This window comes from Oncorhynchus nerka, unplaced genomic scaffold (assembly GCF_034236695.1).
Source record: "Oncorhynchus nerka isolate Pitt River unplaced genomic scaffold, Oner_Uvic_2.0 unplaced_scaffold_1446, whole genome shotgun sequence".
Taxonomy (NCBI): Eukaryota; Metazoa; Chordata; class Actinopteri; order Salmoniformes; family Salmonidae; genus Oncorhynchus; species Oncorhynchus nerka.
This window is the reverse complement of record NW_027039869.1, coordinates 3,211-29,590: the sequence shown is the minus strand read 5'-3', so window position 1 is coordinate 29,590 and position 26,380 is coordinate 3,211. Positions and strand designations below refer to the sequence as shown.

The 26,380-nt window shown below is 46.5% G+C and overlaps 1 protein-coding gene across 1 annotated transcript in view; it reads right to left on the bottom strand.

Moving 5' to 3' along the window:
• LOC135568615 (cell adhesion molecule 2-like) overlaps positions 1 to 24,478 on the bottom strand; it is a 59,802-nt gene extending 35,324 nt beyond the window's left edge. Inside the window, exon 1 of the mRNA XM_065015422.1 lies at positions 24,360 to 24,478. Within this exon, the coding sequence (XP_064871494.1) occupies positions 24,360 to 24,471 (112 nt within the window). The 5' untranslated portion in view covers positions 24,472 to 24,478. The remainder of the gene's footprint in view (positions 1 to 24,359) is intronic.
• Between the last annotated feature and the right edge of the window lie 1,902 nt (positions 24,479 to 26,380).

Sequence of the window (26,380 nt, the reverse complement as noted above, 5' to 3'; positions counted from 1 at the left end):
TGACTATTAAACAGGTGTCCTATCTCTCTGACAGACCAGGTACCTGACTATTAAACAGGTGTCCTATCTCTCTGACTAGACCAGACCAGGTACCTGACTATTAAACAGGTGTCCTATCTCTCTGTCAGACCAGGTACCTGACTATTAAACAGGTGTCCTATCTCTCTGACCCAGACCAGGTACCTGACTGACTGTCCTATTAAAGGTACAGGTGCCCTATCTCTCTGACAGACCCAGACCAGGTACCTGACTATTAAACAGGTGTCCTATCTCTCTGTCAGACCAGGTACCTGACTATTAAACAGGTGTCCTATCTCTCTGACAGACCAGGTACCTGACTATTAAACAGGTGTCCTATCTCTCTGACAGACCAGGTACCTGACTATTAAACAGGTGCCCTATCTCTCTGACAGACCCAGACCAGGTACCTGACTATTAAACAGGTATCCTATCTCTCTGACAGACCAGGTACCTGACTATTAAACAGGTGTCCTATCTCTCTGCCCAGGTACCTGACCAGGTACCTGACTATTAAACAGGTGTCCTATCTCTCTGACAGACCAGGTACCTGACTATTAAACAGGTGTCCTATCTCTCTGACAGACCAGGTACCTGACTATTAAACAGGTGTCCTATCTCTCTGACAGACCAGACCAGGTACCTGACTATTAAACAGGTATCCTATCTCTCTGACAGACCAGGTACCTGACTATTAAACCCAGGTGTCCTAACAGACCAGGTGTCTATCTCTCTGACCCAGACCAGGTACCTGACTATTAAACCAGGTGTCTATCTCTCTGACAGACCAGGTACCTGACTATTAAACAGGTGTCCTATCTCTCTGACAGACCCAGACCAGGTACCTGACTATTAAACCTATCTCTCTGGTGTCCTATCTCTCTGACTGACCAGGTACCTGACTATTAAACAGGTGTCCTATCTCTGTCAGACCAGGTACTGACATTAAATGACCTATCTCTCTGACAGACCAGGTACCTGACTATTAAACAGGTGTCCTATCTCTCTGACAGACCAGGTACCTGACTATTAAACAGGTGTCCTATCTCTCTGAGACAGACCCAGACCAGGGTACCTGACTATTAAACAGGTGTCTATCTCTGACAGACCAGGTACCTGACTATTAAACAGGTGTCCTATCTCTCTGACAGACCCAGACCAGGTACCTGACTATTAAACAGGTGTCCTATCTCTCTGACAGACCAGGTACCTGACTATTAAACAGGTGTCCTATCTCTCTGAGACCAGACCTGACAGACTCAGGTACCTGACTATTAAACATGTGTCCTATCTCTCTGTCAGACCAGGTACCTGACTATTAAACAGGTGTCCTATCTCTCTGACAGACCAGGTACCTGACTATTAAACAGGTATCCTATCTCTCTGACAGACCAGGTACCTGACTATTAAACAGGTGTCCTATCTCTCTGACAGACCCAGACTCACAGACCAGTACCTGACTATTAAACAGGTACCTCTATTAAACAGGTATCTCTCTGACAGACCCAGACCAGGTACCTGACTATTAAACAGGTGTCCTATCTCTCTGACAGACCAGGTACCTGACTATTAAACAGGTGTCCTATCTCTACCTGACTATTAAGACCCAGACCAGGTACCTGACTACAAAACAGGTGTCCTATCTCTCTGACAGACCAGGTACCTGACTATTAAACAGGTGTCCTATCTCTCTGACAGACCAGGTACCTGACTATTAAACAGGTGTCTATCTCTCTGACAGACCCAGACCAGGTACCTGACTATTAAACAGGTATCCTATCTCTCTGACAGACCAGGTACCTGACTATTAAACAGGTGTCCTATCTCTCTGACAGACCAGGTACCTGACTATTAAACAGGTGTCCTGATCTCCCTCTCTCCTGACAGACCCAGACCAGGTACACTATTAAACAGGTATCTATCTCTCTGACAGACCAGGTACCTGACTATTAACAGGTGTCTATCTCTCTGACAGACCAGGTACCTACTATTAAACAGGTGTCCTATCTCTCTGACAGACCAGGTACCTGACTATTAAACAGGTGTCCTATCTCTCTATCTCTGACAGACCAGGTACCTGACTATTAAACGAGTGTCCTATCTCTCTGACAGACCCAGACCAGGTACCTGACTATTAAACAGGTATCCTATCTCTCTGACAGACCAGGTACCTGACTATTAAACAGGTGTCCTATCTCTCTGACAGACCAGGTACCTGACTATTAAACAGGTGTCTATCTCTCTGACAGACCCAGACCAGGTATCTCTGACAGACCAGGTACCTAACTATTAAACAGGTGTCCTATCTCTCTGTCAGACCAGGTACCTGACTAAACAGTGTATCTCTCTCTGTCAGACCCAGTATTAAACAGTGTCCTATCTCTGACAGACCAGGTACCTGACTATTAAACAGGTGTCCTATCTCTCTGACAGACCCAGACCCAGGTACCTGACTATTAAACAGGTATCTATCTCTCTGACAGACCAGGTACCTGACTATTAAACAGGTGTCCTATCTCTCTGACAGACCAGGTACCTGACTATTAAACAGGTGCCCTATCTCTCTGACAGACCCAGACCAGGTCCTGACTATTAAACTATCCTATCTCTCTGACAGACCAGAGTACCTGACTATTAAACAGGTGTCCTATCTCTCTGTCAGACCAGGTACCTGACTATTAAACAGGTGTCTATCTCTCTGACAGACCCAGACCAGGTACCTGACTATTAAACAGGTATCCTATCTCTCTGTCAGACCAGACCAGGTGTCCTACTCTGACTACCAGGTACCACTGACTATTAGCTTAGGTGTCCTATCTCTCTGACAGACCCAGACCAGGTACCTGACTATTAAACAGGTATCCTATCTCTCTGACAGACCAGGTACCTGACTATTAAACAGGTGTCCTATCTCTCTGACAGACCAGGTACCTGACTATTAAACAGGTGTCCCTGTCTCTCTCAGACCCAGATCAGGTACCTGACTATTAAACAGGTGTCTATCTCTCTGACAGACCAGGTACCTAACTATTAAGCAGGACGATTGTCCTATCTCTCTGACAGACCAGGTACCTGACTATTAAACAGGTGTCCTATCTCTCTGACAGACCGGTACCTGACTATTAAACAGTGTCCTATCTCTCTGACAGACCAGGTACCTGACTATTAAACAGGTGTCCTATCTCTCTGACAGACCAGGTACCTGACTATTAACAAGTGTCCTATCTCTCTGACAGACCAGGTACCTGACTATTAAACAGGTGTCCTATCTCTCTGACCCAGACCAGGTACCTGACTATTAAACAGGTGTCCTATCTCTCTGACAGACCAGGTACCTGACTATTAAACAGGTGTCCTATCTCTCTGACAGACCCAGGTACCTGACTACCGAAGCAATTGTGACAGACCAGGTACCTGATCTCCTATCTCTGACAGACCAGGTACCTGACTATTAAACAGGTGTCCTATCTCTCTGTCAGACCAGGTACCTGACTATTAAACAGTGTCCTATCTCTCTGACAGACCCAGACCAGGTACCTGACTGGCCAAACAGGTATCCCTATCTCTCTGACAGACCAGGTACCTGACTATTAAACAGGTGTCCTATCTCTCTGACAGACCAGGTACCTGACTATTAAACAGGTGTCCTATCTCTGACAGACCAGGTACCTGACTATTAAACAGGTGTCCTATCTCTCCTGACAGACCCAGACCAGGTACCTGACTATTAAACAGGTGTCCTATCTCTCTGACAGACCAGGTACCTGACTTTTAAACAGGTGTCCTATCTCTCTGACAGACCAGGTACCTGACTATTAAACAGGTGTCATATCTCTCTGAGCCCAGACCAGGTACCTGACTATTAAACAGGTGTCCTATCTCTCTGACAGACCAGGTACCTGACTATTAGAGAAGCAGGTGTCCTATCTCTCTGACAGACCAGGTACCTGACTGGTAAACAGGTATCCTATCTCTCTGACAGACCAGGTACCTGACTATAAACATGTCTATCTCTGTCAGACCAGGTACCTGACTATTAAACAGGTGTCCTATCTCTCTGACAGACCCACCCTGACTATTAAACAGGTATCCTATCTCTCTGATTACCTGACTATTAAGCAGGTGTCTATCTCTCTGACAGACCAGGTACCTGACTATTAAACAGGTGTCCTATCTCTCTGACAGACCAGGTACCTGACTATTAAACAGGTGTCCTATCTCTCTGACAGACCCAGACCAGGTACCTGACTATTAAACAGGTGTCTCTGACTGACCAGGTCTCTATTAAACAGGTGTCCTATCTCTCTGACAGACCAGGTACCTGACTATTAAACAGGTGTCTATCTCTCTGACAGACCAGGTACCTGACTATTAAACAGGTGTGCCTATCTCTCTGACAGACAGACCAGGTACCTGACTATTAAACAGGTGTCCTATCTCTCTGACAGATTAGGTACCCCTGAGGTGTCTATCTCTCTGACAGACCCAGACCAGGTACCTGACTATTAAACAGGTGTCCTATCTCTCTGACTGACCAGGTACCTGACTATTAAACAGGTGTCCTATCTCTGACAGACCAGGTACCTGACTATTAAACAGGTGTCCTATCTCTCTGACAGACCAGGTACCTGACTATTAAACTATCTCTCTGACAGACCAGGTACCTGACGTAAACAGGTGTCTATCTCTGACAGACCAGGTACCTGACTATTAAACAGAGTGCCCTATCTTCTCTGACAGACCCAGGTACCTGACTATTAAACAGGTATCCTATCTCTCTGACAGACCAGGTACCTGACTATTAAACAGAGTGTCCTATCTCTCTGTCAGACCAGGTACCTGACTATTAAACAGGTGTCTATCTCTCTGACAGACCAGGTACCTGACTATTAAACAGGTGTCTATCTCTCTGACAGACCAGGTACCTAGGTACTGACAGACCAGGTACCTGACTATTGAAGCAATTGTCTATCTCTCTGACAGACCAGGTACCTGACTATTAAACGGTATCCTATCTCTCTGACAGACCAGGTACCTGACTATTAAGAAGCCCAAATTGTCCTATCTCTCTGACAGAGACCAGGTACCTGACTATTAAACAGGTGTCATATCTCTCTGAGACCCAGACCAGGTACCTGACTATTAAACAGGTGTCCTATCTCTGACAGACCAGGTACCTAACTATTAAACAGGTGTCCTATCTCTCTGACAGACCAGGTACCTGACTATTAAACAGTATCTATCTCTCTGACAGACCAGGTACCTGACTATTAAACAGGTGTCCTATCTCTGTTGACCCAGACCAGGTACCTGATTATTAAACAGGTGTCCTATCTCTCGACAGACCAGGTACCTGACTATTAAACAGGTGTCCTATCTCTCTGACTGACCAGGTACCTGACTATTAAACAGGTGTCCTATCTCTCTGACAGACCCAGACCAGGTACCTGACTATTAAACAGGTGTCCTATCTCTCTGTCAGACCAGGTACCTGACTATTAGTAAGGTGTCCCTATCTCTCTGACAGACCAGGTACCTGACTATTAAACAAAAATGCCCTATCTCTCTGACAGCAGACCAGGTACCTGACTATTAAACAGGTGTCCTATCTCTCTGTCAGACCAGGTACCTGACTATTAAACAGGTGTCCTATCTCTCAGACCAGGTACTGACTATTAAACAGAGTGCTCCTATCTCTCGAGCAGACCAGGTACCTGACTAGTAAACAGGTGTCCTATCTCTCTGTCAGACCAGGTACCTGACTATTAAACAGGTGTCCTATCTCTCTGACAGACCCAGATTGGTACCTGACTATTAAACAGGTGTCCTATCTCTCTGTCCAGACCAGGTACCTGACTATTAAACAGGTGTCCTATCTCTCTGACAGACCAGGTACCTGACTATTAAACAGGTGTCCTATCTCTCTGACAGACCCAGACCAGGTACCTGACTATTAAACAGGTGTCCTATCTCTCTGACAGACCAGGTACCTGACTATTAAACAGGTGTCCTATCTCTCTGACAGACCAGGTACCTGACTATTAAACAGGTGTCCTATCTCTCTGACAGACCAGGTACCTGACTATTAAACAGGTGTCCTATCTCTCTGACAGACCAGGTACCTGACTATTAAACAGGTGTCCTATCTCTCTGACAGACCAGGTACCTGACTATTAAACAGGTGTCCTATCTCTCTGACAGACCAGGTACCTGACTATTAAACAGGTGTCCTATCTCTCTGACAGACCAGGTACCTGACTATTAAACAGGTGTCCTATCTCTCTGACAGACCCAGACCAGGTACCTGACTATTAAACAGGTGTCCTATCTCTCTGACAGACCAGGTACCTGACTATTAAACAGGTGTCCTATCTCTCTGACAGACCAGGTACCTGACTATTAAACAGGTGTCCTATCTCTCTGACAGACCAGGTACCTGACTATTAAACAGGTGTCCTATCTCTCTGACCCAGACCAGGTACCTGACTATTAAACAGGTGTCCTATCTCTCTGACAGACCAGGTACCTGACTATTAAACAGGTGTCCTATCTCTCTGACAGACCAGGTACCTGACTATTAAACAGGTGTCCTATCTCTCTGACAGACCCAGACCAGGTACCTGACTATTAAACAGGTGTCCTATCTCTCTGACAGACCAGGTACCTGACTATTAAACAGGTGTCCTATCTCTCTGACAGACCAGGTACCTGACTATTAAACAGGTGTCCTATCTCTCTGACAGACCCAGACCAGGTACCTGACTATTAAACAGGTATCCTATCTCTCTGACAGACCAGGTACCTGACTATTAAACAGGTGTCCTATCTCTCTGACAGACCAGGTACCTGACTATTAAACAGGTGTCCTATCTCTCTGACAGACCAGGTACCTGACTATTAAACAGGTGTCCTATCTCTCTGACAGACCAGGTACCTGACTATTAAACAGGTGTCCTATCTCTCTGACAGACCAGGTACCTGACTATTAAACAGGTATCCTATCTCTCTGACAGACCAGGTACCTGACTATTAAACAGGTGTCCTATCTCTCTGACAGACCAGGTACCTGACTATTAAACAGGTGTCCTATCTCTCTGACAGACCAGGTACCTGACTATTAAACAGGTGTCCTATCTCTCTGACCCAGACCAGGTACCTGACTATTAAACAGGTGTCCTATCTCTCTGACAGACCAGGTACCTGACTATTAAACAGGTGTCCTATCTCTCTGACAGACCAGGTACCTGACTATTAAACAGGTGTCCTATCTCTCTGACAGACCAGGTACCTGACTATTAAACAGGTGTCCTATCTCTCTGACAGACCAGGTACCTGACTATTAAACAGGTGTCCTATCTCTCTGACCAGACCAGGTACCTGACTATTAAACAGGTGTCCTATCTCTCTGACAGACCAGGTACCTGACTATTAAACAGGTGTCCTATCTCTCTGACAGACCCAGACCAGGTACCTGACTATTAAACAGGTGTCCTATCTCTCTGACAGACCAGGTACCTGACTATTAAACAGGTGTCCTATCTCTCTGACAGACCAGGTACCTGACTATTAAACAGGTGTCCTATCTCTCTGACAGACCAGGTACCTGACTATTAAACAGGTGTCCTATCTCTCTGACAGACCAGACCAGGTACCTGACTATTAAACAGGTATCCTATCTCTCTGACAGACCAGGTACCTGACTATTAAACAGGTGTCCTATCTCTCTGACAGACCAGGTACCTGACTATTAAACAGGTGTCCTATCTCTCTGACAGACCCAGACCAGGTACCTGACTATTAAACAGGTGTCCTATCTCTCTGACAGACCAGGTACCTGACTATTAAACAGGTGTCCTATCTCTCTGACAGACTAGGTACCTGACTATTAAACAGGTGTCCTATCTCTGTCAGACCCAGATCAGGTACCTGACTATTAAGCAGGTGTCCTATCTCTCTGACAGACCAGGTACTAACTATTAAAGCAGGTGTCCTATCTCTCTGACAGACCAGGTACCTGACTATTAAACAGGTGTCCTATCTCTCTGACAGACCCAGACCAGGTACCTGACTATTAAACAGGTATCCTATCTCTCACGACAGACCAGGTACCTGACTATTAAACAGGTGTCCTATCTCTCTGACAGACCAGGTACCTGACTGTTAAACAGGTATCCCTATCTCTCTGACAGACCAGGTACCTGACTATTAAACAGGTGTCCTATCTCTCTGACAGACCAAGAATTTGCCATGACTATTAAACAGGTGTCCTATCTCTCTCTGACAGACCCAGACCAGGTACCTGACTATTAAACAGGTATCCTATCTATCTGACTGACCAGGTACCTGACTATTAAACAGAGGTGTCCTATCTCTCCCCAAACAGACCAGGTACCTGACTATTAAACAGGTATCTATCTCTCTGACAGACCCAGACCAGGTACCTGACTGAAACAGGTATCCTATCTCTCTGACAGACCAGGTACCTGACTATTAAACAGATTGTCACTATCTCTCTGACAGACCAGGTACCTGACTATTAAACAGGTGTCCTATCTCTGACAGACCAGGTACCTGACTATTAAGCAGGTGTCCTATCTCTCTGACAGACCGGTACCTGACTATTAAACAGGTGTCCTATCTCTCTGACAGACCAGGTACCTGACTATTAAACAGGTATCCTATCTCTCTGACAGACCAGGTACCTGACTATTAAACAGGTGTCCTATCTCTCTGACAGACCAGGTACCTGACTATTAAACGGGTGTCTATCTCTGACAGACCCAGACCAGGTACCTGACTATTAAACAGGTATCCTATCTCTCTGACTGACCAGGTACCTGACTATTAAACGGTGTCCTATCTCTCTGACAGACCGGGTACTGACTATTAAACAGGTGTCCTATCTCTCTGACAGACCAGGTACCTGACTATTAAACAGGTATCTATCTCTCCTGACAGACCAGGTACCTGACTATTAAACAGGTATCCTATCTCTCTGACAGACCCAGACCAAGGTACCTGACTATTAAACAGGTATCCTATCTCTCTGACAGACCAGGTACCTGACTATTAAACAGTGTCCTATCTCTCTCTGACAGACCAGGTACCTGACTATTAAACAGGTGTCCTATCTCTCTGACAGACCAGGTACCTGACTATAAAACAGGTGTCTATCTCTCTGACCCAGACCAGGTACCTGACTATAAAACAGGTGTCCTATCTCTCTGACAGACCCAGACCAGGTACCCTGGAATATTAGAAACAGTGTCCTATCTCTCTGACAGACCAGTACCTGACTATTAAACAGGTGTCCTATCTCTCTGACAGACCAGGTACCTGACTATTAAACAGGTGTCTATCTCTCTGACAGACCAGGTACCTGACTATTAAACAGTGTCTATCTCTCTGACAGACCCAGACCAGGTACCTGAATATTAAAACGTGTCCTATCTCTCCTGACAGACCAGGTACCTGACTATTAAACCCAGAGTGTCCTATCTCTCTGACAGACCAGGTACCTGACTATTAAACAAGGTGTCCTATCTCTCTGACAGACCCAGACCATGTACCTGACTATGAAACGTGTCCTATCTCTCTGACAGACCAGGTACCTGACTATTAAACAGGTATCCTATCTCTGACAGACCAGGTACCTGACTATTAAACAGTGTCCTATCTCTCTGACAGACCAGGTACCTGACTATTAAACAGGTGTCCTATCTCTCTGACAGACCAGGTACCTGACTATAAAACAGGTGTCCTATCTCTCTGACAGACCCAGACCAGGTACCTGACTATAAAACAGGTGTCTATCTCTCCTGACAGACCCAGACCAGGTACCTGAATATTAAACAGGTGTCCTATCTCTGACAGACCAGGTACCTGACTATTAAACAGGTGTCCTATCTCTCTGACAGACCAAAGGTACCTGACTATTAAACAGGTGTCCTATCTCTCTGACAGACCGGGTACCTGACTATTAAGCAGGTGTCCTATCTCTTGACAGACCCAGACCAGGTACCTGAATATTAAACAGGTGTCCTATCTCTCTGACAGACCAGGTACCTGACTAGTAAACAGTGTCTATCTCTCTGACAGACCAGGTACCTGACTATTAAACAGGTGTCCTATCTCTCCTGACAGACCCAGACCAGTGCCTGACTATTAAACAGGTGTCCTATCTCTCTGACAGACCAGCTACCTGACTATTAAACGAATTGTCTATCTCTCTGACAGACCAGGTACCTGACTATTAAACTGAGTGTCCTATCTCTCTGACAGACCCAGACCAGTACCTGACTATTAAACCTATCTCTGGACCAGGTACCTGACTATTAAACCTATCTCTCTGACAGACCCAGACCAGGTACCTGACTATTAAACAGGTGTCCTATCTCTCTGACAGACCAGGTACCTGACTATTAAACAGGTGTCCTATCTCTCTGACAGACCAGGTACCTGACTATTAAACAGGTGTCATATCTCTCTGACAGACCCAGACCAGGTACCTGACTATTAAACAGGTGTCCCTATCTCTGACAGACCAGGTACCTGACTATTAAACAGGTGTCCTATCTCTCTGACAGACCAGGTACCTGACTATTAAACAGGTATCCTATCTCTCTGACAGACCCAGACCAGGTACCTGACTATTAAACAGGTGTCCTATCTCTCTGACAGACCAGGTACCTGACTATTAAACAGGTGTCCTATCTCTCTGACAGGTACCTGACTATTAAACGATGGTGTCAGGTACCTGACTATTAAACAGGTGTCCTATCTCTCTGACAGACCAGGTACCTGACTATTAAACAGGTGTCCTATCTCTCTGACAGACCAGGTACCTGACTATTAAACAGGTGTCCTATCTCTGACTGACTCCTGACTATTAACAGGTGTCCTATCTCCAGACCAGGTACCTGACTATTAAACAGGTATCCTATCTCTCTGACAGACCAGGTACCTGACTATTAAACAGGTGTCCTATCTCTCTGACAGACCAGGTACCTGACTATTAAACAGGTGTCCTATCTCTCTGACAGACCCAGGTACCTGACTATTAAACAGGTGTCCTATCTCTCTGACAGACCAGGTACCTGACTATTAAACAGGTGTCCTATCTCTCTGACAGACCAGGTACCTGACTATTAAACAGGTATCCTATCTCTCTGACAGGAGACCAGGTACCTGACTATTAAACAGGTGTCCTATCTCTCTGACAGACCAGGTACCTGACTATTAAACAGGTGTCCTATCTCTCTGACAGACCCAGACCTGACAGGTACCTGACTATTAAACAGGTGTATCCTATCAGGTCTCTTTTAGACCAGGTACCTGACTATTAAACAGGTGTCCTATCTCTCTGACAGACCAGGTACCTGACTATTAAACAGGTGTCCTATCTCTCTGACAGACCAGGTACCTGACTATTAAACAGGTGTCCTATCTCTCTGACAGACCAGGTACCTGACTATTAAACAGGTGTCCTATCTCTCTGACCAGACCAGGTACCTGACTATTAAACAGGTGTCCTATCTCTCTGACAGACCAGGTACCTGACTATTAAACAGGTATCCTATCTCTCTGACAGACCAGGTACCTGACTATTAAACAGGTGTCCTATCTCTCTGACTGACAGACCAGGTACCTGACTATTAAACAGGTGCCCTATCTCTCTGACAGACCAGGTACCTGACCAGGTACCTGACTATGACTATAAACAGGTGTCCTATCTCTCTGACAGACCAGGTACCTGACTATTAAACAGGTGTCCTATCTCTCTGACAGACCAGGTAAACCTCCTATCTCTCTGACTATAAAACAGGTGTCCTATCTCTCTGACCCAGACCAGGTACCTGACTATTAAACAGGTGTCCTATCTCTCTGACAGACCAGGTACCTGACTATTAAACAGGTGTCCTATCTCTCTGACAGACCAGGTACCTGACTATTAAACAGGTGTCCTATCTCTCTGACAGACCAGGTACCTGACTATTAAACAGGTGTCCTATCTCTCTGACAGACCAGGTACCTGACTATTAAACAGGTGTCCTATCTCTCTGACAGACCAGGTACCTGACTATTAAACAGGTGTCTATCTCTCTGACAGACCCAGACCAGTACCTGACTATTAAACAGGTGTCCTATCTCTCTGACAGACCAGGTACCTGACTATTAAACAGGTGTCCTATCTCTCTGACAGACCCAGACCAGGTACCTGACTATTAAACAGGTCCTATCTCTGTCCTATCTCTCTGACAGACCTGACAGACCAGGTACCTGACTATTAAACAGGTGTCCTATCTCTCTGACAGACCAGGTACCTGACTATTAAACAGGTGTCCTATCTCTCTGACAGACCAGGTACCTGACTATTAAACAGGTGTCCTATCTCTCTGACAGACCAGGTACCTGACTATTAAACAGGTGTCCTATCTCTCTGACAGACCCAGACCTATCTCTCTGACTAGACCCAAACAGGTGTCCTATCTCTCTGACAGACCCAGACCAGTACCTGACTATTAAACAGGTATCCTATCTCTCTGACAGACCAGGTACCTGACTATTAAACAGGTGTCCTATCTCTCTGTCAGACCCAGACCAGGTACCTGATTATTAAACAGGTGTCCTATCTCTCTGACAGACCAGGTACCTGACTATTAAACAGGTGTCCTATCTCTCTGACCAGACCAGGTACCTGACCTATTAAACAGGTGTCCTATCTCTCTGACAGACCAGGTACCTGACTATTAAACAGGTGTCCTATCTCTCTGACAGACCAGGTACCTGACTATTAAACAGGTGCCTATCTCTCTGACAGACCCAGACCAGGTACCTGACTATTAAACAGGTGTCCTATCTCTCTGACAGACCAGGTACCTGACTATTAAACAGGTGTCCTATCTCTCTGACAGACCAGGTACCTGACTATTAAACAGGTGTCCTATCTCTCTGACAGACCAGGTACCTGACTATTAAACAGGTGTCCTATCTCTCTGACAGACCCAGACCAGGTACCTGACTATTAAACAGGTGTCCTATCTCTCTGACAGACCAGGTACCTGACTATTAAACAGGTGTCCTATCTCTCTGACAGACCAGGTACCTGACTATTAAACAGGTGTCCTATCTCTCTGACCCAGACCAGGTACCTGACTATTAAACAGGTGTCCTATCTCTCTGACAGACCAGGTACCTGACTATTAAACAGGTATCCTATCTCTCTGACAGACCAGGTACCTGACTATTAAACAGGTGTCCTATCTCTCTGACAGACCAGGTACCTGACTATTAAACAGGTGTCCTATCTCTCTGACAGACCAGGTACCTGACTATTAAACAGGTGTCCTATCTCTCTGACAGACCCAGACCAGTACCTGACTATTAAACAGGTGTCCTATCTCTCTGACAGACCAGGTACCTGACTATTAAACAGGTGTCCTATCTCTCTGACAGACCAGGTACCTGACTATTAAACAGGTGTCCTATCTCTCTGACAGACCAGGTACCTGACTATTAAACAGGTGTCCTATCTCTCTGACAGAGACCAGGTACCTGACTATTAAACAGGTGTCCTATCTCTCTGACAGACCAGGTACCTGACTATTAAACAGGTGTCCTATCTCTCTGACAGACCCAGACCAGGTACCTGACTATTAAACAGGTGTCCTATCTCTCTGACAGACCAGGTACCTGACTATTAAACAGGTGTCCTATCTCTCTGACAGACCCAGACCAGGTACCTGACTATTAAACAGGTGTCCTATCTCTCTGAATATTAAACAGACCAGGTACCTGACTATTAAACAGGTGTCCTATCTCTCTGACAGACCAGGTACCTGACTATTAAACAGGTGTCCTATCTCTCTGACAGACCAGGTACCTGACTATTAAACAGGTGTCCTATCTCTCTGACAGACCCAGACCAGGTACCTGACTATTAAACAGGTGTCCTATCTCTCTGACAGACCAGGTACCTGACTATTAAACAGGTGTCCTATCTCTCTGACAGACCAGGTACCTGACTATTAAACAGGTGTCCTATCTCTCTGACAGACCCAGACCAGGTACCTGACTATTAAACAGGTGTCCTATCTCTCAGACAGACCAGGTACCTGACTATTAAACAGGTGTCCTATCTCTCTGACAGACCAGGTACCTGACTATTAAACAGGTATCCTATCTCTCTGACACTACCAGACCAGGTACCTGACTATTAAACAGGTGTCCTATCTCTCTGACAGACCAGGTACCTGACTATTAAACAGGTGTCCTATCTCTCTGACAGACCAGGTACCTGACTATTAAACAGGTGTCCTATCTCTCTGAGACCCAGACCAGGTACCTGACTATTAAACAGGTGTCCTATCTCTCTGACAGACCAGGTACCTGACTATTAAACAGGTGTCCTATCTCTCTGACAGACCAGGTACCTGACTATTAAACAGGTGTCCTATCTCTCTGACAGACCAGGTACCTGACTATTAAACAGGTGTCCTATCTCTCTGACAGACCAGGTACCTGACTATTAAACAGGTGTCCTATCTCTCTGACAGACCAGGTACCTGACTATTAAACAGGTGTCCTATCTCTCTGACAGACCAGGTACCTGACTATTAAACAGGTGTCCTATCTCTCTGACAGACCAGGTACCTGACTATTAAACAGGTGTCCTATCTCTCTGACAGACCAGGTACCTGACTATTAAACAGGTGTCCTATCTCTCTGACAGACCAGGTACCTGACTATTAAACAGGTGTCCTATCTCTGACAGACCAGGTACCTGACTATTAAACAGGTGTCCTATCTCTCAGACCCAGACCAGGTACCTGACTATTAAACAGGTGTCCTATCTCTCTGACAGACCAGGGTACCTGACTATTAAACAGGTGTCCTATCTCTCAGACCAGGTACCTGACAGACCTCTCTGAGACCAGGTACCTGACTATTAAACAGGTGTCCTATCTCTCTGACAGACCAGGTACCTGACTATTAAACAGGTGTCCTATCTCTCTGACAGACCAGGTACCTGACTATTAAACAGGTGTCCTATCTCTCTGACAGACCAGGTACCTGACTATTAAACAGGTGTCCTATCTCTCTGACAGACCAGGTACCTGACTATTAAACAGGTGTCCTATCTCTCTGACAGACCAGGTACCTGACTATTAAACAGGTGTCCTATCTCTCTGAGACCCAGACCAGGTACCTGACTATTAAACAGGTGTCCTATCTCTCTGACAGACCAGGTACCTGACTATTAAACAGGTGTCCTATCTCTCTGACAGACCAGGTACCTGACTATTAAACAGGTGTCCTATCTCTCTGACAGACCAGGTACCTGACTATTAAACAGGTGTCCTATCTCTCTGACAGACCAGGTACCTGACTATTAAACAGGTGTCCTATCTCTCTGACAGACCCAGACCAGGTACCTGACTATTAAACAGGTGTCCTATCTCTCTGACAGACCCAGACCAGGTACCTGACTATTAAACAGGTGTCCTATCTCTCTGACAGACCAGGTACCTGACTATTAAACAGGTGTCCTATCTCTCTGACAGACCAGGTACCTGACTATTAAACAGGTGTCCTATCTCTCTGACAGACCAGGTACCTGACTATTAAACAGGTGTCCTATCTCTCTGACAGACAGACCAGGTACCTGACTATTAAACAGGTGTCCTATCTCTCTGACAGACCAGGTACCTGACTATTAAACAGGTGTCCTATCTCTCTGACAGACCAGGTACCTGACTATTAAACAGGTGTCCTATCTCTCTGACAGACCAGGTACCTGACTATTAAACAGGTGTCCTATCTCTCTGACAGACCAGGTACCTGACTATTAAACAGGTGTTAAACAGGTCTCTCTGACAGACCAGGTACCTGACTATTAAACAGGTGTCCTATCTCTCTGACAGACCAGGTACCAGGTGTCCTACTATTAAACAGGTGTCCTATCTCTCTGACAGACCAGGTACCTGACTATTAAACAGGTGTCCTATCTCTCTGACAGACCAGGTACCTGACTATTAAACAGGTGTCCTATCTCTCTGACAGACCAGGTACCTGACTATTAAACAGGTATCCTATCTCTCTGACAGACCAGGTACCTGACTATTAAACAGGTGTCCTATCTCTCTGACAGACCAGGTACCTGACTATTAAACAGGTGTCCTATCTCTCTGACAGACCCAGACCAGGTACCTGACTATTAAACAGGTGTCCTATCTCTCTGACAGACCAGGTACCTGACTATTAAACAGGTGTCCTATCTCTCTGACAGACCAGGTACCTGACTATTAAACAGGTGTCCTATCTCTCTCTCTGACAGACCAGGTACCTGACTATTAAACAGGTGTCCTATCTCTCAGACCAGACCAGGTACCTGACTACTATTAAACAGGTGTCCTATCTCTCTGACAGACCCAGACCAGGTACCTGACTATTAAACAGGTGTCCTATCTCTCTGACAGACCAGGTACCTGACTATTAAACAGGTGTCCTATCTCTCTGACAGACCAGACCACTATTAAACAGGTATCTCTGACTATTAAAACAGGTGTCCTATCTCTCTGACAGACCCAGACCAGGTACCTGACTATTAAACAGGTGTCCTATCTCTCTGACAGACCAGGTACCTGACTATTAAACAGGTGTCCTATCTCTCTGACAGACCAGGTACCTGACTATTAAACAGGTGTCCTATCTCTCTGACAGACCAGACCAGTACCTGACTATTAAACAGGTGTCCTATCTCTCTGACAGACCAGGTACCTGACTATTAAACAGGTGTCCTATCTCTCTGACAGACCAGGTACCTGACTATTAAACAGGTGTCCTATCTCTCTGACAGACCAGGTACCTGACTATTAAACAGGTGTCCTATCTCTCTGACAGACCAGGTACCTGACTATTAAACAGGTGTCCTATCTCTCTGACAGACCAGGTACCTGACTATTAAACAGGTGTCCTATCTCTCTGACAGACCAGGTACCTGACTATTAAACAGGTGTCCTATCTCTCTGACAGACAGACCAGGTACCTGACTATTAAACAGGTGTCCTATCTCTCTGACAGACCAGGTACCTGACTATTAAACAGGTGTCCTATCTCTCTGACAGACCAGGTACCTGACTATTAAACAGGTGTCCTATCTCTCTGACAGACCAGGTACCTGACTATTAAACAGGTGTCCTATCTCTCTGACAGACCAGGTACCTGACTATTAAACAGGTGTCCTATCTCTCTGACAGACCAGGTACCTGACTATTAAACAGGTGTCCTATCTCTCTGACAGACCCAGACCAGGTACCTGACTATCCTAACAGACCAGGTACCTGACTATCAGGTGTCCTATCTGACAGACCAGGTACCTGACTATTAAACAGGTGTCCTATCTCTCTGACAGACCAGGTACCTGACTATTAAACAGGTGTCCTATCTCTCTGACTGACAGACCAGGTACCTGACTATTAAACAGGTGTCCTATCTCTCTGATGACAGACCCAGACCAGGTACCTGACTATTAAACAGGTGTCCTATCTCTCTGACAGACCAGGTACCTGACTATTAAACAGGTGTCCTATCTCTCTGACAGACCCAGACCAGGTACCTGACTATTAAACAGGTGTCCTATCTCTCTGACAGACCAGGTACCTGACTATTAAACAGGTGTCCTATCTCTCTGACAGACCAGGTACCTGACTATTAAACAGGTGTCCTATCTCTCTGACAGACCAGGTACCTGACTATTAAACAGGTGCCCTATCTCTCTGACAGACCCAGACCAGGTACCTGACTATTAAACAGGTGTCCTATCTCTCTGTCAGACCAGGTACCTGACTATTAAAAACAGGTGTCCTATCTCTCTGACAGACCAGGTACCTGACTATTAAACAGGTGTCCTATCTCTGACTCCAGGTACCTGACAGATCAGGTACCTGACTATTAAACAGGTGTCCTATCTCTCTGACAGACCAGGTACCTGACTATTAAACAGGTGTCCTATCTCTCTGACAGACCAGACCAGGTACCTGACTATTAAACAGGTGTCCTATCTCTCTGACAGACCAGGTACCTGACTATTAAACAGGTGTCCTATCTCTCTGACAGACCAGGTACCTGACTATTAAACAGGTGTCCTATCTCTCTGACAGACCCAGACCAGGTACCTGACTATTAAACAGGTGTCCTATCTCTCTGACAGACCAGGTACCTGACTATTAAACAGGTGTCCTATCTCTCTGACTCCCAGACCAGGTACCTGACTATTAAACACCTATCTCTCTGTCAGACCAGGTACCTGACTATTAAACAGGTGTCCTATCTCTCTGACAGACCAGGTACCTGACTATTAAACAGGTGCCCTATCTCTCTGACAGACCCAGACCAGGTACCTGACTATTAAACAGGTGTCCTATCTCTCTGTCAGACCAGGTACCTGACTATTAAACAGGTGTCCTATCTCTCTGACAGACCAGGTACCTGACTATTAAACAGGTGTCCTATCTCTCTGACAGACCCAGACCAGGTACCTGACTATTAAACAGGTGTCCTATCTCTCTGACAGACCAGGTACCTGACTATTAAACAGGTGTCCTATCTCTCTGACAGACCAGGTACCTGACTATTAAACAGGTGTCCTATCTCTCTGACAGACCCAGACCAGGTACCTGACTATTAAACAGGTGTCCTATCTCTCTGACAGACCAGGTACCTGACTATTAAACAGGTGTCCTATCTCTCTGACAGACCAGGTACCTGACTATTAAACAGGTGTCCTATCTCTCTGTCAGACCAGGTACCTGACTATTAAACAGGTGTCCTATCCTCTGAGACCAGGTACCTGACTATTAAACAGGTGTCCTATCTCTCTGACAGACCCAGACCAGGTACCTGACTATTAAACAGGTGTCCTATCTCTCTGACAGACCAGGTACCTGACTATTAAACAGGTGTCCTATCTCTCTGACAGACCAGGTACCTGACTATTAAACAGGTGTCCTATCTCTCTGACAGACCAGGTACCTGACTATTAAACAGGTGTCCTATCTCTCTGACAGACCAGGTACCTGACTATTAAACAGGTGTCCTATCTCTCTGACAGACCAGGTACCTGACTATTAAACAGGTGTCCTATCTCTGACAGACCCAGACCAGGTGTCAGACAGGTGTCCTCTGAGACCAGGTACCTGACTATTAAACAGGTGTCCTATCTCTCTGACAGACCCAGACCAGGTACCTGACTATTAAACAGGTGTCCTATCTCTCTGTCAGACCAGGTACCTGACTATTAAACAGGTGTCCTATCTCTCTGACAGACCAGGTACCTGACTATTAAACAGGTGCCCTATCTCTCTGACAGACCCAGACCAGGTACCTGATTATTAAACAGGTGTCCTATCTCTCTGACAGACCAGGTACCTGACTATTAAACAGGTGTCCTATCTCTCTGACAGACCAGGTACCTGACTATTAAACAGGTGTCCTATCTCTCTGACAGACCAGGTACCTGACTATTAAACAGGTGTCCTATCTCTCTGTGACCAGACCAGGTACCTGACTATTAAACAGGTGTCCTATCTCTCTGACAGACCAGGTACCTGACTATTAAACAGGTGTCCTATCTCTCTGACAGACCAGGTACCTGACTATTAAACAGGTGTCCTATCTCTCTGACAGACCAGGTACCTGACTATTAAACAGGTGTCCTATCTCTCTGACAGACCAGACCAGGTACCTGACTATTACAGACCAGGTACCTGACTATCCTATCTCTCTGACAGACCAGGTACCTGACTATTAAACAGGTGTCCTATCTCTCTGACAGACCAGACCAGGTACCTGACTATTAAACAGGTGTCCTATCTCTCTGACAGACCAGGTACCTGACTATTAAACAGGTGTCCTATCTCTCTGACAGACCAGGTACCTGACTATTAAACAGGTGTCCTATCTCTGACAGACCCAGACCAGGTACCTGACTATTAAACAGGTGTCCTATCTCTCTGACAGACCAGGTACCTGACTATTAAACAGGTGTCCTATCTCTCTGACAGACCAGGTACCTGACTATTAAACAGGTGTCCTATCTCTCTGACAGACCCAGACCAGGTACCTGACTATTAAACAGGTGTCCTATCTCTCTGAGACCAGACCAGGTGCCCTATCCTGACTATTAAACAGGTGTCCTATCTCTCTGACAGACCAGGTACCTGACTATTAAACAGGTGTCCTATCTCTCTGACAGACCCAGACCAGGTGCCCTATCTCTGACTATTTAAACAGGTGTCCTATCTCTCTGACAGACCAGGTACCTGACTATTAAACAGGTGTCCTATCTCTCTGACAGACCAGGTACCTGACTATTAAACAGGTGTCCTATCTCTCTGACAGACCCAGACCAGGTACCTGACTATTAAACAGGTGTCCTATCTCTCTGACAGACCAGGTACCTGACTATTAAACAGGTGTCCTATCTCTCTGACCCAGACCAGGTACCTGACTATTAAACAGGTGTCCTATCTCTCTGACAGACCAGGTACCTGACTATTAAACAGGTGTCCTATCTCTCTGACAGACCAGGTACCTGACTATTAAACAGGTGTCCTATCTCTCTGACAGACCAGGTACCTGACTATTAAACAGGTATCCTATCTCTCTGACAGACCCAGACCAGGTACCTGACTATTAAACAGGTATCCTATCTCTCTGACAGACCAGGTACCTGACTATTAAACAGGTGTGTCCTATCTCTCTGACAGACCAGGTACCTGACAGACCCTGAGACCAGGTACCTGACTATTAAACAGGTGTCCTATCTCTCTGACAGACCAGGTACCTGACTATTAAACAGGTGTCCTATCTCTCTGACAGACCAGGTACCTGACTATTAAACAGGTGTCCTATCTCTCTGACAGACCCAGACCAGGTACCTGACTATTAAACAGGTGTCCTATCTCTCTGACAGACCAGGTACCTGACTATTAAACAGGTGTCCTATCTCTCTGACAGACCAGGTACCTGACTATTAAACAGGTGTCCTATCTCTCTGACAGACCCAGAAACAGGTACCTGACTATTAAACAGGTGTCCTATCTCTCTGACAGACCAGGTACCTGACTATTAAACAGGTGTCCTATCTCTCTGACAGACCAGGTACCTGACTATTAAACAGGTGTCCTATCTCTCTGACAGACCAGGTACCTGACTATTAAACAGGTGTCCTATCTCTCTGACAGACCAGGTACCTGACTATTAAACAGGTGTCCTATCTCTCTGACAGACCAGGTACCTGACTATTAAACAGGTGTCCTATCTCTCTGACAGACCAGACCAGGCACCTGACTACCAGGTGAGACCAGGTACCTGACTATTAAACAGGTGTCCTATCTCTCTGACAGACCAGGTACCTGACTATTAAACAGGTGTCCTATCTCTCTGACAGACCAGGTACCTGACTATTAAACAGGTGTCCTATCTCTCTGACAGAGACCAGGTACCTGACTATTAAACAGACAGACCAGGTCCTATCTGTCCTATCTCTCTGACAGACCAGGTACCTGACTATTAAACAGGTGTCCTATCTCTCTGTTAGACCCAGACCAGGTACCTGACTATTAAACAGGTGTCCTATCTCTCTGACAGACCAGGTACCTGACTATTAAACAGGTGTCCTATCTCTCTGACAGACCAGGTACCTGACTATTAAACAGGTGTCCTATCTCTCTGACAGACCCAGACCAGGTACCTGACTATTAAACAGGTGTCCTATCTCTCTGTCAGACCAGGTACCTGACTATTAAACAGGTGTCCTATCTCTCTGACAGACCAGGTACCTGACTATTAAACAGGTGTCCTATCTCTCTGACAGACCAGGTACCTGACTATTAAACAGGTGTCCTATCTCTCTGACAGACCCAGACCAGGTACCTGACTATTAAACAGGTGTCCTATCTCTCTGAGACCAGACCTATTAAACAGGTGTCCTCTCCTGACTATTAAACAGGTGTCCTATCTCTCTGACAGACCAGGTACCTGACTATTAAACAGGTGTCCTATCTCTCTGACAGACCAGGTACCTGACTATTAAACAGGTGTCCTATCTCTCTGACAGACCAGGTACCTGACTATTAAACAGGTGTCCTATCTCTCTGACAGACCAGGTACCTGACTATTAAACAGGTGTCCTATCTCTCTGACAGACCAGGTACCTGACTATTAAACAGGTGTCCTATCTCTCTGACAGACCAGGTACCTGACTATTAAACAGGTGTCCTATCTCTCTGTCAGACCAGGTACCTGACTATTAAAACAGGTGTCCTATCTCTCTGACAGACCAGGTACCTGACTATTAAACAGGTGTCCTATCTCTCTGACAGACCCAGACCAGGTACCTGACTATTAAACAGGTGTCCTATCTCTCTGACAGACCAGGTACCTGACTATTAAACAGTGTTTTAGATACAGGTAGTCAGGTGTGTTACTATCAGGAGACCTGTAGTCAGGTGTGTTACTATCAGGAGACCTGTAGTTAGGTGTTAGTCAGGTGTGTTACTATCAGGAGACCTATAGTCAGGTGTGTTACTATCAGGAGACCTATAGTCAGGTGTGTTACTATCAGGAGACCTGTAGTCAGGTGTGTTACTATCAGGAGACCTATAGTCAGGTGTGTTACTATCAGAGACCTGACTATTAAACAGTGTTACTATCAGGAGACCTGTAGTCCCAGGTGTGTTACTATCAGGAGACCTATAGTCAGGTGTGTTACTATCAGGAGACCTGATAGTCAGGTGTGTTACTATCAGGAGACCTATAGTCAGGTGTGTTACTATCAGGAGACCTATAGTCAGGTGTGTTACTATCAGGAGACCTATAGTCAGGTGTGTTACTATCAGGAGACCTGTAGTCAGGTGTGTTACTATCAGGAGACCTATAGTCAGGTGTGTTACAGACCAGGAGACCTATAGTCAGGTGTGTTACTATCAGGAGACCTATAGTCAGGTGTGTTACTATCAGGAGACCTATAGTCAGGTGTGTTGCTATCAGAGACCTGTAGTCAGGTGTGTTACTATCAGGAGACCTGTAGTCAGGTGTGTACTATCAGGAGACCTATAGTCAGGTGTGTTATCTCTCAGAGACCTATAGTCAGGTGTTACTATGACAGAGACCTGACTTTCAGGTGTGTTACTATCAGGAGACCTATAGTCAGGTGTGTTACTATCAGGAGACCTGTAGTCAGGTGTGTTACTATCAGGATACCTGTAGTCAGGTGTTAGTCAGGTGTGTTACTATCAGGAGACCTATAGTCAGGTGTGTTACTATCAGGAGACCTATAGTCAGGTGTGTTACTATCAGGAGACCTGTAGTCAGGTGTGTTACTATCAGGAGACCTGTAGTCAGGTGTTTTACTATCAGGAGACCTATAGTCAGGTGTGTTACTATCAGGAGACCTGTAGTCAGGTGTGTCACTATCAGGAGACCTATAGTCAGGTGTGTTACTATCAGGAGACCTATAGTTAGGTGTGTTACTATCAGGAGACCTGTAGTCAGGTGTGTTACTATCAGGAGACCTATAGTCAGGTGTGTTACTATCAGGAGACCTATAGTCAGGTGTGTTATTATCAGGAGACCTGTAGTCAGGTGTGTTACTATCAGGAGACCTATAGTCAGGTGTGTTACTATCAGGAGACCTGTAGTCAGGTGTGTTACTATCATGGAGACCTGTAGTCAGGTGTGTTACTATCAGGAGACCTATAGTCAGGTGTGTTACTATCAGGAGACATATAGTCAGGTGTTAGTCAGGTGTGTTACTATCAGGAGACCTGTAGTTAGGTGTTAGTCAGGTGTGTTACTATCAGGAGACCTATAGTCAGGTGTTAGTCAGGTGTGTTACTATCAGGAGACCTGTAGTCAGGTGTGTTACTATCAGGAGACCTATAGTCAGGTGTGTTACTATCAGGAGACCTATAGTCAGGTGTGTTACTATCAGGAGACCTATAGTCAGGTGTGTTACTATCAGGAGACCTATAGTCAGGTGTGTTACTATCAGGAGACCTGTAGTCAGGTGTGTTACTATCAGGAGACCTGTAGTCAGGTGTGTTACTATCAGGAGACCTATAGTCAGGTGTGTTACTATCAGGAGACCTATAGTCAGGTGTGTTACTATCAGGAGACCTATAGTCAGGTGTGTTACTATCAGGAGACCTATAGTCAGGTGTGTTACTATCAGGAGACCTATAGTCAGGTGTGTTACTATCAGGAGACCTGTAGTCATGTGTGTTATCTCTATGTGTTTTACAGGTGTTGTGTGTTACAGGTGCTGTCACATGTTTTACCTTTATGCCTGGCTAGGTAGCGGCCCAAAAAGATGATTAGACACAAGGTAACGAAGACCACCACCGCCACCACTCCACCAATCAGAGCATGGTCTGGTCCTCGCTGCCCCATGGCGTTGGGATCTGGAGAGAGAGGAGGGAAGGAGAAGAGGGGGAGTGGAGAGGGAGAGTTAAGGAGGGGAGGAGGGAAGGAGAAGAGGGGGAGTGGAGAGGGAGAGTTAAGGAGGGAAGGAGAAGAGGGGGAGTCAGGGGGGAGTTAAGGAGGGGAGGAGGGGGAAAGGGGTTGGGGAGAGGAGAGGGAGAGTTAAGGTGGGAGGAGGGAAGGAGAAGAGGGGAGTCAGGGAGAGTTAAGGAGGGGAGGAGGGTGGAAAGGAGGGGGAGATGAGAGGGAGAGTTAAGGAGGGAGGAGGGGGAAGGAGGGGAGAGGAGAGGGAGAGTTACTAGGGGGAGGAGGGGAAGGAGAAGAGGGGGAGAGGAGAGGGAGAGTTAAGGAGGAGAGGAGGGAAGGAGAAGAGGGGGAGAGGAGAGGGAGAGTTAGGAGGGGAGGAGGGGGTTAAGGAGGGGGAGAGGAGAGGGAGAGTTAAGGAGGGGAGGAGGGGGAAAGGAGGGGAGAGGAGAGGGAGAGTTACTAGGGGAGGAGGGGGAAAGGAGGGGAGAGGAGAGGGAGAGTTAAGGAGGGGAGGAGGGAAGGAGAAGAGGGGAGTGGAGAGGGAGAGTTAAGGAGGGGAGGAGGGAAGGAGAAGAGGGGAGAGGAGAGGGGGAGTTAAGGGAGGGGAGGAGGGGAAAGGGGTTGGGGAGAGGAGAGGGAGAGTTAAGGAGGGAGGAGGGAAGGAGAAGAGGGGGAGTGGAGGGAGAGTTAATCAGGAGGGGAGGAGGGGGAAAGGGGTTGGGGAGAGGAGAGGGAGTTATAGGGGAGGAGGGGGAAAGGAGGGGGAGAGGAGAGGGGGAGTTAAGGAGGGGAGGAGGGGGAAAGGAGGGGAGAGGAGAGGGGAGTTAAGGAGGGAGGAGGGGGAAAGGGGTTGGGGAGAGGAGGAGGAGAGTTAAGGAGGGGAGGAGGGGGAAAGGAGGGGGAGAGGAGAGGGGAGTTAAGGAGGGGAGGAGGGGGAAAGGAGGGGGAGAGGAGAGGGGGAGTTAAGGAGGGGAGGAGGGAAGAAGAAGAGGGGGGAGAGGAGAGGGAGAGTTAGGAGGGGAGGACGGGGAAAGGAGGGGGAGAGGAGAGGGGAGTTAAGGAGGGGAGGAGGGGGAAAGGAGGGGAGAGGAGAGGGGAGTTAAGGAGGGGAGGAGGGGGAAAGGAGGGGGAGAGGAGAGGGGGAGTTAAGGAGGGGAGGAGGGGGAAAGGAGGGGGAGAGGAGAGAGAGAGTTAAGGAGGGGAGGAGGGGGAAAGGAGGGGAGAGGAGAGGGGGAGTTAAGGAGGGGAGGAGGGGGGAAAGGGTAAGGAGAGAAGGGGAGGGAGGTTGAGTTTTATGATATTTCTTTTATCTCTCAGATATCTGACAGACAACTTCCTTTTGATTTCAGTATTGTCTCCGTTCTACTGGTCCACCTTATAGAGGCTAGACCTCCACACACACACACACACACACACACACACACACACACACACACACACACACACACACACACACACACACACACACACACACACACACACACACACACACACACACACACACACCACCTCTACCTAAGTATGTCAGGTTATGGATAAAATATCCCCATCCGAGTCCGTGTGGTTGCTGGCCTCATCCAGGCCACGGAAGGCCAACTTATAAAAACATGGCTATTATGTACTACACGAGGAAAGGTTTGTGTTGTTAATATAGGTAATTCTACAGTATAATTTCACCGGGTCATCTAATTCACAGCAACAGGGGACACGTTGGGACTTTATTCTCTACATTAATTCTATAAATATTATAATAATATATTTATTCACAACATTATTTAGACTTTATTCTCATAAAAAGTACTGCAAAGTACCACCAACCGTCCGTGTTTCTTTTCTTTTCTCTTGAAGCAGA